At 45.0% G+C, this 15,137-nt stretch overlaps 1 protein-coding gene across 1 annotated transcript in view; it reads right to left on the bottom strand.

Annotated features, from left to right (window-relative positions):
* mtcl1 (microtubule crosslinking factor 1) overlaps positions 1 to 13,382 on the bottom strand; it is a 60,448-nt gene extending 47,066 nt beyond the window's left edge. Inside the window, exons 1-3 of the mRNA XM_071924334.2 lie at positions 13,302 to 13,382; positions 9,979 to 10,203; positions 9,156 to 9,314 (exon numbers count right to left, since the gene is read on the bottom strand). Coding sequence (XP_071780435.2) covers positions 9,156 to 9,314; positions 9,979 to 10,176 — 357 coding nt within the window. The 5' untranslated portion in view covers positions 10,177 to 10,203; positions 13,302 to 13,382. The remainder of the gene's footprint in view (positions 1 to 9,155; positions 9,315 to 9,978; positions 10,204 to 13,301) is intronic.
* Between the last annotated feature and the right edge of the window lie 1,755 nt (positions 13,383 to 15,137).

The following is a 15,137-nucleotide window of genomic DNA, read 5'->3' on the forward strand; positions in this document are numbered from 1 at the left end:
CACAGCCTCGTAAAAGATAACAAACCAGCACTCAGAGCTCAGGTGGCAGCAGCAGCCCGCGGTCATCTAGAGGGTCGTTACCTGGACCTGTTAGCCCAGATGGAGGCCCCCCAAAGTCACGAGGCTGTCGGCTGTAGGTGCCACAGCTACCAGCTAAAGTGGGGTTTTAAAAGTGAAGCTGAAGCTGGGAGCAGCACTGATCGATCACACGGCTTCCTGGTGGCCTCAGAGCAGGAGGTGTTCATGGTGAGACAGATGGTGGAGGTTTTTCTCCAGACAACTGAACTGATGCAGGTGGTTCAGAGGATAAAGATGACTTTTCTCATGGTTCTTATGGACTGTCACAGGAGTAAGGGAGTTTGTGATCACCGTTGACTCCAATGACCCTGTTGAATCTAAACAGGTGCTTATGTACAGCTCCATAGGTAGTTTATGGATCTAACTGCCTGGGTTAGGGGTCAGTTCTCTCTGGGCCAACCCATGCTGAAGATCTATACACTTATGGTAGTGTGTAAGCTGCTTTGGATAAAAGCACCCACCAACTGGCATTATGCTAAACCGTTTCTGTAATTGTTAACCAAACGTCTAAAAGGCCAAACCTGGAATAAGAAAGCCACACCACTTAGCATCTCACTTTAAAGTAATAATCTGCAACATTTTTATCGAAATAAATATCCTCTAGATCGCCAACTGATATAATTCAATAGTATTTCGATCTATACGCAGCTAATGGAAGCAGAAACTCAAATTTCATTGACAAAAAAATACAAGGAAAAAGACATTGAAAAATAGTTTTGTTTATGTTTATTTTAGATGGATACATAGCTTGAAAGTCATATTGTGCAGCTATGACCAGTTATGAGATACTGGCATCTTATGGCAGTTTAAAACTACTCAACCATTCTGTTAACCAATATTTTACCTATTTTACCTATTTTAACTATTCTTTTGTCACATACAGAAACATTTAAACTGTATTTTCTCATCCATTTTAGTGGCAGTTATAGGACTGGTACTAGTAGCAGCAGTGCTTTATTGTGTGCAGAAATTGTTTATTACTGAAAAGGAAGAATCAGGACATCATGGCTCCCATAGCCAGAACAGTAAACAACAGTAATGGTTAAATATTCACTTTTATGCCGTGCTGCATAACACCCCCTTACAGTTGTGTAAACAGAGGAGCATTTACATTTTTATTTTACATTTTATTTAAATGATGCTCTTATCCTTAGCGACTTATAATGAGTGTAGCAGTAAAATAAGCATCCGCTCCTAGATGATGAAAATTACAAGCATCCAATAGCCGCGGCGAATATTCCTGTGTGACGCATGAATGATCATTTAAGAGAGAAGTGCTAGGAAATAAGAGTTAAGGAGAGAGGAAGAAGGGATTATTTTTTCAAGAACGAGCAAGTAGAAGAGGTAGAATGAAGAATGGGGATATAACTCAGTAAGGAGAGGGTGACAGGAGGAGCAGGATGTCAGAGCGTTTGAAGGAAGTCTTGTCTTGGCGCATAACAAGCCGTGTGTGTGTGTGTGTAGGTCTCTGTCTTTATTGCTCAAGTCATCATTTAATCATGACTGCTTGCGTGCAACATACAACCCCAGAGAGTGAGGAGCGTCAGTCCGGTCTGCCTCCCCACTGTCCCACAACGTCTCATCTTCTAGAACCAGCACACCGCACTTCAAACGAAAGCACTGGTCCATAGCTTGCCACAGCGCTCAAACACGGACTCCTACATCTACTTCTATAAGAAAAAGACCTATGGGATTTGGGCCACGCAGCTTGCAAGACCGATATAGTGCCAAAAATAGAGCACTTTGAGTATGATCGAGGACGCAAAGAGATACTGCAAGCATGACCAGGCAGGACTCTGTGTTTGCATTTTTCCAGGGAGCTCATGTGATCCTGAATTGAAAAATGAAGAAGCACAGGAGGCAAATTTAGGAGCATGATGTGCCAAAAGTTGTTGAAAACAGCCATTCCTATCGTAAATCTCAAGTGGTACATGTGATCCTTTTTTAGTTTTATATAGGTGGCATACGTTTAATTTAGGAGCATATCACTGCTATCACAGAAAAGAATATGGTCAATGGAATGTGGTGTTTTTCCATTTTCTTACTTTTATTGAAAGTTTACATGACTTTCATAGCCCTTAGGCCCTTGAAACTTATTAAAACCCCATTACATACTTTCCAAATACTTGGGTGTCGATTAGAAAAATATCCCTTCTTCATGACTAAAAGAATGTACTATTTGCAGATATGCTTTTTTCTGACAAAACGCAGTGATATTCTACTGAAATGGCTGCACCCTAGATCCTGCAGAGGCACTTTAGTCTCTTGTACTCAACATCGATGCTGTAACTCTAACTCCCGGGCCGGCCGCTGACAGAGCCTGTACCACCCTGCTGCTGCTGCTGGCCAGAACACGGTGACAAACCCCCTGTGACTCACACAGTCGTCGACCTCCTGCCAGATCAAATGAGCTCCCACAGTGCACCAGACTTCAGTCGCCCTCGCCATCTCCGCACATGCTGTAGTCCCGTCTACAAACGGGGGTGTGCAGTTGTGACTGGGCTTTGATTATTTAGAAATCTAACAGGTACGCATTGATTTGTTGTTATGGGCTGCAGGGGTGCTGCTATGCATTCTGAGGCTCCTTGACAAGACACTGGGTCGTCCCATCTCAATGCATCTAACTTAGTACAGTATTACCTCACCTCTCTAAAGGAAACCCTAGAAGTTGGGGCCCCCTGAAAGTACCTCCCCTTTCCCCCCATTGGCAGGGCCCCTGATGGCCTGCATGTGATTCCAAAAATCATTCTTCAAATATAACTTGATCGCATAAAACACAGCAAACACAATATCTTATCACTCTCTGCAAGGCCAAAAAGAGTTTTGCAGAGGGCCATATTTGGCTGGCGGACACTATTTAGGGATGCTCTGGCCTCTAGCATCCTATTTGGATCCTTATTTTTCTGATGACCTGTCTATTCCTTATATTTGGAGGAGAGGTGAGAAATACCATGACTCAGCCTGCGTTAAAGCCTGTCAAGCTACTGTCATCCATCCTAAATATAACTGTAAATCCTGTTAGATATAGTGGAGGACAGACGCACCCAGGAAACAAACCTTGGATGGAGGAACTGTGTCTCTGCTTTCTGATTGTCTCTTCTCTCTCTGTACGTTCTGCTATTTCCAGTTCTAGGATAAGCCTAGCAGCATACTGCGGGATGATGGGATGATGTTTTTGAGCCTTCCTTTCTGGACCGGCTTAATTCCCCTCTGCTTTTTCAACTTTTCCTACATCCCAGCTATTTGTCTGTCGAAACACCTCACATGTTCTGTTTGGAGAGGTTTTCACGATAAATGTGACTTGGTATTTTTGTTTTTCTTGTCAAATATGATTAATCTTTCTGGAGCAGATTAAACGCTCATACTCCGCTAAATCTACTGGGGCAGGGTTAAGTTTTCACCTCGGAGCAAAGCCGCTGGATTACCTTTGCCTCGATGGGGATTTGATCTCATTTTGAACTATAAACATCAGCATCCAAAAAGGTGGCATCAACTTTCTACTTGCATATACATCCAAAGTCTATAGAATACCAGGTCTAGACAACGGCAGCAAGATCATAAAGTTTCCTCAACGCAGACAACAACCCAAAAGTTTGTGAATTATGAGACCAGCGCTGGAAATAGAAATTGTTTTGGGTCGAACAGGCAGGCTGGTCATGTAGAAAGCTGGTCCCATGTCACTTCATGTGCTGTTTACTTCCATAAATCACAACTCAAGCTTGTAATCTGTAGACCTCCGGGAAACCTCAGAAGCTATCTACCGTAATTCATCATGTCATATTTATCAGTTCTTTCTATTGGACTATTATTCAGGCTGAACTTCAGCCGAATGGACGCAGGGATTCTTTCAGCTGTCCCACTTTAACAGATTGATAGTAAATCAAAATGAAATGTAAGTGAAATGCAACACGTCTCTCAAGATTTCTCAAGACATTTTCAAGACGTCTTTTTGACACGTCTGGAGATGCAGATTTTAGACATCTGAACACATGAGATGTCTTGAGATGTCTTCACTAATGTGTCTTAAGACATTTAAAGACACGTCACAAGACATCTCAAGACAGTGATGCCTGTGTAAATACTGTACGTACTTCAGGATGGTTTATAATGCAGTGGTAGCTTTGATATTGCTGTAAATTTAACACTTGCAAAACATCATATCATATGCATCAAACAACCCATCCATATGGATGATGTCAAATATGGAAATTGATTTCACAAGGATTTTAAACTTCAAAGGACGGCGCTCCACCATAATGACACTTCACTCCAGGGTTTCATGCAGAATTGATGATTTCCTCTGCTTTGTGCCGGTGATAGTTTGCCTATAGGGTAACAATATCATCGTTTCTAAAATGGTTTACAACTACACACTACAGGTTTAGCATAATTCAAATCTCACTCAGTATGAGACCAGAATATACAGTATATCACTAGGTTAAAACCTAATTTCTCCAGAAATAATACATTTTTCAGGAATTAAGAAAAACAGCCTTATTTTTAGATTGGTGACCATGCATTTTCTGAATTATACAGTGGGTTTTGAAACAGCCTCATAAGCCTAAGGGTCATAAAATTTTCTCAACCCAGAGAAAGACCGTGTAATCCTTTAATTCCAGTAAAAACATGGGAATCACCAAAATTGAAGTCATGTGGTCTTCACCTGGACGACAGCAACATGTTCTAAATACCTCTAAATACTAAATCTAAATACCTTCTTCCTTATGTAAACGGTGACTTTTTGCGCACCGCACAGCCGCTGCGTGACGATCAGCTTTATATGGATGTGTGTCACTGCAGTAGATTTCGACTTGCAGCAGAATCCCTACGCTACTCCTCTCCTCACGCCTCCTCCACTTTCCATTGGTGGAGTCAGAGACAAGAAATTAACTAGGTCAATGAGATTCCTTCGTATTCTTCCGACAGCGAGCCACAGGAGAGGAGAGGAGAGGAGATGAGAGGAGATGAGAGGAGTAGGTATGAAGGAGAGGTGAGAAGCAGAGTGGAGCGGAGGAGAGATGGGGGGGGGGATCAGGAGCTGCTTCAAAGCCTCCATTTCTTCTTCTTCTTCTGAGACCATGTGTAGTCGGAGCAGGCGAGGAGAGCAGGCAGCTACTCTGACATGAAACACATGACGTCTGCAGTGACTCTCCTTCAAGCATTGCTGTCATTGTTGACTTATTCGGGAATGCGGGCATCTCCCTCTCTTACCCATCTTGTAGTGATACACAAGGAAACCACATATGCGTCACTGTGATACGACAGCAGCAGCAGACTGGAGACTGGAGACACTTCTGGAGCTAAACTCAATGGCTACGTTTGCATGCGCACACTAATGCTCTGATTAAGACGACACAGTTTACATGATTCTCTAAAGAAACACCTAATAATCTGGTTTACATCGGGTTATTGGAACTATTCAAAAGGAAATGACAGAACATGAGCTAGATCACAAACCACACATGTGCAACTTGATCACACTTAAAGTAAAAATCAACATTTTCGTATATATATATAAATAAATGTCGATTTTGATACTCTCTACTGGCAATTGTTATAATACAATAGTGATTCAACTTATACCCAGTTTGTGAAAGTTTTGAAGAAGAACTGGGTAGTGCAGCAATGACAGCTTATAGCACAAAAGAGAAATATGCAGGTGCCATACTGGCTTTTTTTGCATATTGTCCTCATGGAGTCTGATGTCAAGTGAATCCCGCTGTATGTCAGCTGAGGAAATCCGACAGGAACACGAGACGTAGCCGGAACCCGCTGAGCAGGAAGGATTATAATTTCTGCCTTAATGAAAGATGAACTTATCACAGGGGAGTGGTGACAACTAATAAATCACCTGATGCTTGCGTTATGCACAGTGACATTTCATTAGTTCCGTTTCATTACACGTATCAGTAGGCCTTTCTTCAAATGCCAGTGGAATGAAATCTCTCGACCAATCACCGCGTTCGCTATTCGCTTCCGCACTGACCACACACAAGCAGCAGCAGCAGCAGTAGCAATTTGCCCCGCAGGCCAATAACAACAGAAGGTCCTGTCAACCAGCCCTCCTAAACTGTTTAATAACAGGTCTGTAAGCCGTGGCCGTATCACAGGCAGGCAGGGCCTACAGCCATCTGATTACAGCCACTCTCCGCCTCTCTCACTCTTTGTCTCTCTCTCTCCTGCTCTTCCCCCTTTCAGAGAGTGCTGAAACATGCCAGGCCGTTTCATAACAGGCCTTCTTGTTGGATTAATCCGTGCAGGGGTGCCAATCCCTGGGCCAGAGTCACGCTGCGTAGCCTCCGATAGCAGAGCACAGGGACCGGGACAGGAGGAGAGACACGATGGGCGTCCCACAAGGCTTTAAAGGCCAAAGCTGGGCTCTATTGCACATTTACCTCTGTGGTAGGAAAGTCTGAGAGGAAAAGCTTGTTGTGTATTCTATATATATGTTATTGCTCAACTTCATCTATGAATTCTATTTCTTAAGGAGTGGTTGGGGTTAGTGGGGAGAAGGAAGAGGCGCCTCTGGTGGGGAATGTACTTTCATAATTGTGATGCTAAAGCAGAGAGTGTTAAGAAGAACCCAAATATGAGCGTGGATGATGCGTGTTTTTCTCCAGGTTACATTACACCTGGGTCACAACTTGAACAGTTTAATAAAATCAGAACGGGGAAGGAGGAACAACCTTTGAGTCCAGTTGAACAACATTCTTATCGGTAAAGCGTGGTCCTCCTCTCTCCTGGGCAGGGAGCGACTGTCACTGAGATTTATCTCTCCGGCTGAGCAACTCTGTGAGCGGAGGGCAGATTTTTAGACTTAGTTATTTAAATTTATCCCTAACTAAATGGTTTTGACATATTCGTAAGCGCTCTTATCATCCCTTGCTATCAACAATAAAACGAATAAATAGGCTACCTACTGTGCCTTATGAATTTCACAGAATTAAAAACTTTAAAAAATGAGCACTTGCTTCTTAAATCCTGGACAAGAAATACTGCCTATTTATCAGTGAACTGCCCCGTGCAACAACACAATCCGATATTCTTCTTCTAATGAGAGAATATTGGGGTGGTGCATTGTAAAAGAAACACCTCTGGTAGGGAGGGGGAAGAGAAATGACGCCACGTGACGCCGGAGTGCAGATCCAGAGACGGTCTATGTTTTTCTGGGACAAACCTCGGGGGAACACAGAAGAATCTGCAATCATTTGGAGCAGCCTCTCTCTCACCCTCTCTCTCCTCCTCCTCCCTTTCCTCTTCCTCTACGTGTGAGAGGGCCTGCGTAGGTTCTGCGTATCCCAAAGGCTAGAATACCGCTCAGGGTTGGGGGGGCCCATTCCTGCTTGGGACCACCCATACTATAAGTGCGTGCGGTAAAGGTCCCGTAGTCTTGGAGTCAGCTTGTTCTTAGTGGTCGTACTGGGACAGTCTCTCTGCTGTATAAATTAAGAGCACCTCATGTGGAGCGCACTCTCACTTCAGTCGTACCTATCACACTCTCCCCAAAAGGTTAACCGTGTCAAACAACGACAACAAAAACTGGAGTCCGTATTCGCCGCATTAGCAAATCCAAACTGGACATGGATTTTCTGTCTTGGTTCCAGCATGTGCGGCCAGGTCAGGTGCTGCTGATAAGTCGTCTTTGAAAATACCAATGTTGCAAGCACCAATAGTTAACTTAAGGACAGAAACAGTTCGAGAATATAGATTTTCAAGCAGCAGATCTTTTTCCTTACTGACCTATTTGGAGAGGAGACATGGAAGAAGAGATATGGGAACACAAGCTGGGAATCAAACCAACGGCACACATGACAGTCAAGGCAGCAGTGTCATCCAGTTGCCAAGCTAAGGCCACATCTCCATACTGGCTGGTCTGGCATTAGCCTACTTTCTCTCTGTTGCCAGACGGCATGTTACCTGCCGCTGTCAACATCCATTAGTCTAAGCTAGCTGAACCCAAGCGGCGCTGAGAATAGCCTCGCCTCATCTCATTATCAATGAGAACACCTTACTTCACTGCTATCAAAGTAACATGTGAAGAGTGGCAAAGTAATAGTTAATAGAGAAAGGTGTGGACACGACAGCTGCAGCAGACCTGAGAACTTTTAACTGCTGCTTATGATAAATAAATAATAAAAACAGAGGTCACTGGTTCGAATTCACTGACCGGCTCGGAAAATCTGGGTGGAAAATGTGAACGGATACCGCTCTCCCCTCCCTCAGCAACTACAGCCAAACCCTTGAGCTGCTCAGCGGCCAATAAGACAAGACTACAGTAGTGCTGAGTAGCTCCCAAGTGAGAATGTGCAGTTTGTAACCCTCCCTCCTTCTGCAACTATTCCCCCAGGATGCAGCTGTAGATAAGAACGCAGTCTTAGTCAACTTGCCTGGTTTAGTAAGACATGCAAACAGACTAAACTTGCTCGGATAATCTTTGCATGATTACACAAAGCAGTTGTTTTGAAAGAGCTCTGAGGGAGCTGTTAAGTGATTGACGAAATTAATTCGCTGCAGTGACCCCCGCTGATCAGGCCAGTGATCCCCATTGATTTGAAATGGCATCGCATTAACTGAGAATTGCCTTTGTCTGTATCCAGTGCAAACAGTTAAGAGGCGCACAACACTGCCTAGCATCTCACAGCAGGCTGGAAATGCATCTTGTGCAAACAAGACTGACTGCCCGCCATCATTCGCATCATTACTGTTATCATAATCACATTCGGCACTGTTGTCGTTTTCACTGCTGTTACGATCACTGCCAAAATTGTCATCATCACTCTCAACCCCATCGCTGCTGAAATAATCACTATTCACTGCCAGGCTGTAACAGATTCTGCAGCCAATGTTATTTTTCATTCTCTGTGGCATTTTTCCCTTGCTGCAAATCAGTGGATTCTTTGTATTTGTTTCTGGCTTTGTCTTGTACACTCTACACTAGACAGCCACCATGTACTAAGATAAAGACATGGCTCTATGTACATTAAATCAAATGTTTAAGGAGTCTGCAGGTTCTATCTAGGTCCAGCAGACCAGCAGCAGCATCCTACCATGCAGCATCTCCATTAAAAGCCTCTCACCTCTTTGGCCCTCTCCAGCTCGTTGTGCACTGCCTGTTTGGAGATCTCCACCTCGATGATCTTCTGTCTGAGCAGCTCGTTCTCGTCCTCCGCCCTGCTGCGTTTGTCCTCCACGCTCTCCAGCTCGTTGTGCAAACGCACCGACACGTCTTTGGCCACCTGGGTTCACAGGGACGCACATGTATGAGAACAAACATACACACACAGTACAAGCAGATAATACAACATAGGTCCGTGAATATTTTATAATACATGGCTTTAACGTGCATAAGGCGCCATTTATAGGCATGCACATAACATAATCTGAATGCATATGCACACACACACACACACACACACACACACACACACACACACACTAGAGTTAGGCTGATATTGGACTTGTATTAAATGTTGGATATCATCCAATCAGTGTTGTCCACCTCTGACATGATAGAGGTTCCTCCCTGATCACAGCTACATAAAACCTGCAAAAAATATATCTTCTTTGCACATTTTATTAATTCATTCATGTTTCAACTATGTTTTTTTTGTAAACTAATTCGTCATTCAAAAGCTTAATGAAGAATAAAATTCTGGGGGAAACACTGAATACTTGTAATCTTTTGTCATGAAAACAGTCAAATTTACAGATACTGAATATTGACACAAAATATTGGCTGTCGGCAACTTCAGTACAAAAATATTGGTATCGGCCCTCAAAAACCCACAAAGGTTGAACCCTAAAACACACATACAAACAGTAACATAGACATACACACCCACACACACACCCACACATTCACACACACACACCCACACACACACACACACGCTCGCAGACCTTCAGGTCCTGCTCCAGGTTCCGGAGCAGCTCTCCGTCCACGTGTCCGGTCTGGGCGACCCGCAGGCTCTTCTGCTCGGCCTTGCGCAGGCGGTACTGCAGGATGCGGCAGTTCTTGTTGGAGCGGTCCAGCTCCCGCCGCAGCTCCTGCAGCTGGTACACCTCCTCCTCCAGGTAGCTGTCCCGCACCTCCTCCATCTCCGCCCGCAGCTCGTCCACTTCATCCTGGGAAACACACGGGGGAAGGCTGCTTTAACAGGGCCTGACAATGGGGTCCTGTACCATTTCAACATTATGATAACTGATAACATTAACGATATCCAATACATCTGCCAGTAAATGTTTATTTTTATTACACGACTAGTTGACATAAATTAGTATAACCCTTCTCTTGACCAAATTTTGTACCTAAATTCTAAAACACACAATTATTTGGGGGATTTTGTTTAAAATTGCTCTTCCTTATATTTTATATTCCTTTCCTTATAAGTAACTGTGCTGAATCTCAAGTTTTATGCTGATTGTATCAGTGTATTATTCTGCCCTGCAAGGCAAACAGCACTAGCTACTTTGCGTGTGTTTTAAAGGTCAAAGGTCATAACTGGGATTTTGAGTTATTATTGACAAAAATTATACCCATAAATGCTATTAAAGTACATACTGTGTACTTGTGTACCAACAATACCTTTGTTGGAGCAGGGGATAAACTTTTTCTCAATTTCACCACTCATACGGTAACAATAATATCAGCATATTATTATTTCTGGCCTTATCTCTATGGATTGCAACTTAGGTAAATGTTCGCCTTTTTGCATGTTTGTTATGTAGATATTCAATAGTAGCAGAAGGAGCGTGTAAGGCCTACTTCTATCGCTCCTAATTCAACAACACAACATAATTCTAAGAAGATTTTAGCGGGTTTGGGCATAAAACTATTATAAAGGAAATATAACAATGTAATATGCCTTTGTACATCACAAATAACGCAAATACATCCACATGCACATGAGCACCGGTAATGCTGGTACTCCCAAGTGCTTATGATGTAACATCACTAGCAGGCTGTAAGCATCTTATCTGTTGGATCGGATGCATTCATCTTTCCCATCTCCAATCAAGACAAAATAACCCAGCCTGGGACACGGTGGATAAGGGAGAGAGTTTCATCCGTAGTGCTGTTGGAGTTTGTCTGCTAACCTCTGGGGCGGCCTATCTGTTTGCCTCCCACCCTGAGAAGTCAGTTTGCTCAATAGATTTCCCCTGGGGTGGATATTCCCAGGGCTTGACTGGCACCTGATGAAAAGACAACTAAATGTTGGACGGGGGAAGGGGAGAGCGTGTCAATTAATGAAAACTGAATCTATCCTCATTTAGGAAGCGCAGTGCCCATTGTTATCAGAGGAAGGCCCTGGAGGAAGGAGCTGATGGCCTCTCACAGGGTCGGACCAATCAATGGCCAGGTTAACTGCAGAGCCAGAGGCAGAAAGGCATCCTGGGAGTAGATATATCTAGAGAATATATCACTGCTGTTTATGGAGAGTGTGTATACCGAGTTAACACCAGCAGTAAGTCATCTCTTTATGGCTGTTATTATTAAGTGTGACACTCTTTAGAGTGTGTCGTTGCTGTGACTAATTAGAAAATTAATAATGTCTTTGCCCATGAGCTGAGGCTGCACGGACGGCCGGATGGAGGCAATTAGAAACCGGTTTCTTGGGGTCGTCCTGCTTGGCTCAGCAGTGCCGCTGCAATAACACGGGTTCAAATCCACCTCATGACCTTTGTCACATAACACTCCCCAACTTTCCTGTCACTCTCTGCTGCATGCAGTGGCATGAAGCAAAAAGGCCTGAAAAATAATCTAGAAAAAAGAACTGAACTGAGAAGAAAGAACTGAGACATGGTGCTGACCCTGAGTCAAGTGAGAGTGGAAAACAGTAATGTTTCCATCAGTAGAAGAGGTGGCAGGAGTTGGGGCTCCCAGACAGTGTGTGTGTGTGTGTGTGTGTGTGGGGGGGGGGTTCACCAGAGACCCAGCTGGCAGACTGACAGCCAGGCAGGAGGGCGTTTGAACCCCGCACACATGGGACATCTGACTGTTATCAAGTCCTGTGGGATAGAGCCATTACGGCGAGAGCCAGTAAAGCTGATTAACTCTCTTGTCTTTCCACCGAGCCAGAGAGAGAGAGAGAGAGAGAGAGAGATGTGTGATCAAGTTAGGAAAATACCCAAAGTGACATGCAAAAGCCTCCATTCACTATGCAATCTGTACAAAAAAAACAACAACTGTGTAAGATTGCCGCATTGTCTGTTTTCCTCCCCTCCCTAACTTATAGGGATAGCCTACTTAAAGAAGGGGGGAGGGGGATCATCTGCACATTTCAAATAGATGCAATTGATAAAATGCAAGGTAGATAAACTATGACCTCCTGTTGGCAAACAAAATATTCACTCAAAACCTAAAAAAAAAAAATGTTAAACAAAAAAAACCCATTTTAAAATAGTATCAATTCATCTTTTATCTTCTTGAATTAACCATAGCTTATTTTTGTCTAACTTACAAGAGGCTGATACTAATATTGTACAGCAAACATTTTAATTACAAAAGGTTTAAACTGCCTTAAAAAAAATACATTTATGACATTATGACATTAAAAACAGGTTAGTAAAATGAGTCTGGGGGAGTGTTCTCTCCACTGTCCCTGGGAACAGTCTGTTCACATCATTACATGAAGAGGATGTAATTATCTGTGTCTCATATGCAACAGAGCAGAGGGCGACGATATTGAGGCATTTCGTCAAAAAGACTGGACAACTTGACAATATAGAGACATAAAAGTATAAGGACACGTGCGGGTTGAAGCCACCGTGATCCCATCAATAAAGATCAGATCCACGGGGAAGCCTGGAAGGTTAAAAAGACGACATGATGGATGGATGGTCGACAGAGGGAGATGACAGCTAGGCGTCAAGGGAAATGCGTTCAGATTATGATAATTTACACATTTAGATGGTGATTTTAATGGGTGTCGGTGTCTTGCTCAAGGACACTTCGACAGGCGGGGATTGAACCGGGAACTTTCCGGTAACGGGACACTGTCTCCTTTTGAGTGTTGAAATAGCCTAAGACAGTATAGGCTACAGTGTTGTTGCTGCTGCCTTTCTACTTCTAATACTTCACATAACACAGTCTTAGCTTAAACCGAAATCTGCATTAAGTGATTATATAAACCATATGCCACAAATAAATAACCAAATATAATTGCCAGCTTTGCAATGATACAATTTCGTGCAACTTTTGGGGAGAAATGCGCCGTGTGTACCTTGAGGTAGTCGTTTTCAGAGCGCAGATCTTCTATTTCCCGCAACAGATCCTCCTCGTTTAAATCCTTGGTGCCTTGCAGTTTGAATTGTGCGCTTGTTGCGGGTTTCTCCTTGTATTTCTCCCCGTGTGGCCCCGGAGCGGACTGAGCCTGAGACATGCTTCCCTTGGCGGTGGGAGCCTCCGGTGTGCGCGGCGCAGCGGCAGCGGCAGCCGCTCCGGTCGCGTCTGCCCGCAGCGGATTATCGCCTCCCAGCTGATCCCGGTCGCTGGAGCCGGTACCGGACTCGGCGTCGCTGCTGGCGGCAGGTGCCTGCCTCTGCTCGTCCGACAGCGGCTCGGACGGACAGTCTGACAGGTCTGAGCTGCTGTCTGTCTGGCTGACCCGGCCGAGAGAGGCTGCGGTCGGAACCCGGATCGGGGATCCATGGCTGAGAGGCCCGGCGGCTCCGGAGGCTAATTTAATCCCCTTCTTGCCTTTGGCGAGGATCGGACTGCTGGTGCTGTCCGGTTTGCTGGCGGCTTTGGGCTCGGCTGCTGCATGCTGGGGCACCTTTGTGGTCTTTTTCGTGACAGTAGACTTGGTGTTACTTTTTACCGTGGCCGGTTTGTCTTTCGCGACGTTGCGCCTGGAGCTGCGGTTCGGATGGGCTAAGGACACTGAGGCAGGCTGCTGCTGCTTGTGGAGTTTGGGAGATTTGGGTACGATGGCAGGTGGTTTGGCGGAGCGGGAGTGCACATCCTTCAGGAAAGGTCTGGCCGGGGAAGGCGCTCGGTTCAGTCTCTTCTTTTCCAACTGGTGGTTTTGCGGTTTGGTGTCGCTGCCAGAGCCATTGGAGCTCTCCATTATACACCGACACCGGCAGCAGGAGGGTGATGGAGGAAACGATCAATCCACAGCACCGCGGAAAATCTCTGACATGCGACACCAGAAATACAGTCAGGTTTCACTGCCTTCCTCCTCGGGCTGGGGATGCGCATCCTGCGTCGTCCTGGATGTTTTATTCCATCCCGTCTGCATTCACCAGGTTGTCATTGTCGTCCCCTCTGCCGGGAGCCTCCTTGGAGGAAACGCTGCGATAAAAAAGGGATTACCGGGGACGGATGGGATGGGAGACAGGTTGCATCTGCAGTCGCTGCTTGTAAGGCTGAAGTTGGAGCAAACGGAGCCAGTAACAGTCACATCAGCCCTTTTCTTCTCCTCCTGCAGAACGGCTCCATCCCTCTGTTTTATTAGGCTTCTTATCTGTCGGGCCCCGCGCCTCGGCTCGTACCCCTTCCCACTCCTATCTGACATGTAAGATCTGCAATCGCTGCGGTCTGAGCCTCGACGCCCGTGATTTTCTGCGGGGCGCATGCGCTCCTGCCTCACAAACACCCAAGCACACCCCTAGTTTCTCTGGGACCTGGTCAGACACGCCTTCGTGCGCATGCCCTAATGACACACTCACACTCGCATTACAGGCTGTTGAACACCTTAACATTAAGATGCAGCTGTCACTCTGGAGGAGCCAATATTTACCTCTTCTTTTGACATGTTTTCTATGCCAAGGATTCCCAAACTTTCATGTCAAGCCCTCCCTGATCCCCAAATCAACACGCCTCCAACCCCATTTGATTAAGATTTTATCCCAGAGAACCCCACCTGAGATTTTTGTCTTTCCTATAGGTGGGGAAAGTCATTCTTCCCATCATCTCTCACTGGGTTAACTGGGAATGAAATGAAAGTGAAATTCAACCAGTCATTTAGCTTTTCCTGGAATCCTCTCAAGCATCCTCTCAATCCTCCCCTGGGTGTCCCCGGATCCCAGTTTGGGAACCGCTGTTCTACGCCATC

Source organism: Centroberyx gerrardi, chromosome 13, assembly GCF_048128805.1.
Source record: "Centroberyx gerrardi isolate f3 chromosome 13, fCenGer3.hap1.cur.20231027, whole genome shotgun sequence".
In the NCBI taxonomy this organism is placed as follows: domain Eukaryota; kingdom Metazoa; phylum Chordata; class Actinopteri; order Beryciformes; family Berycidae; genus Centroberyx; species Centroberyx gerrardi.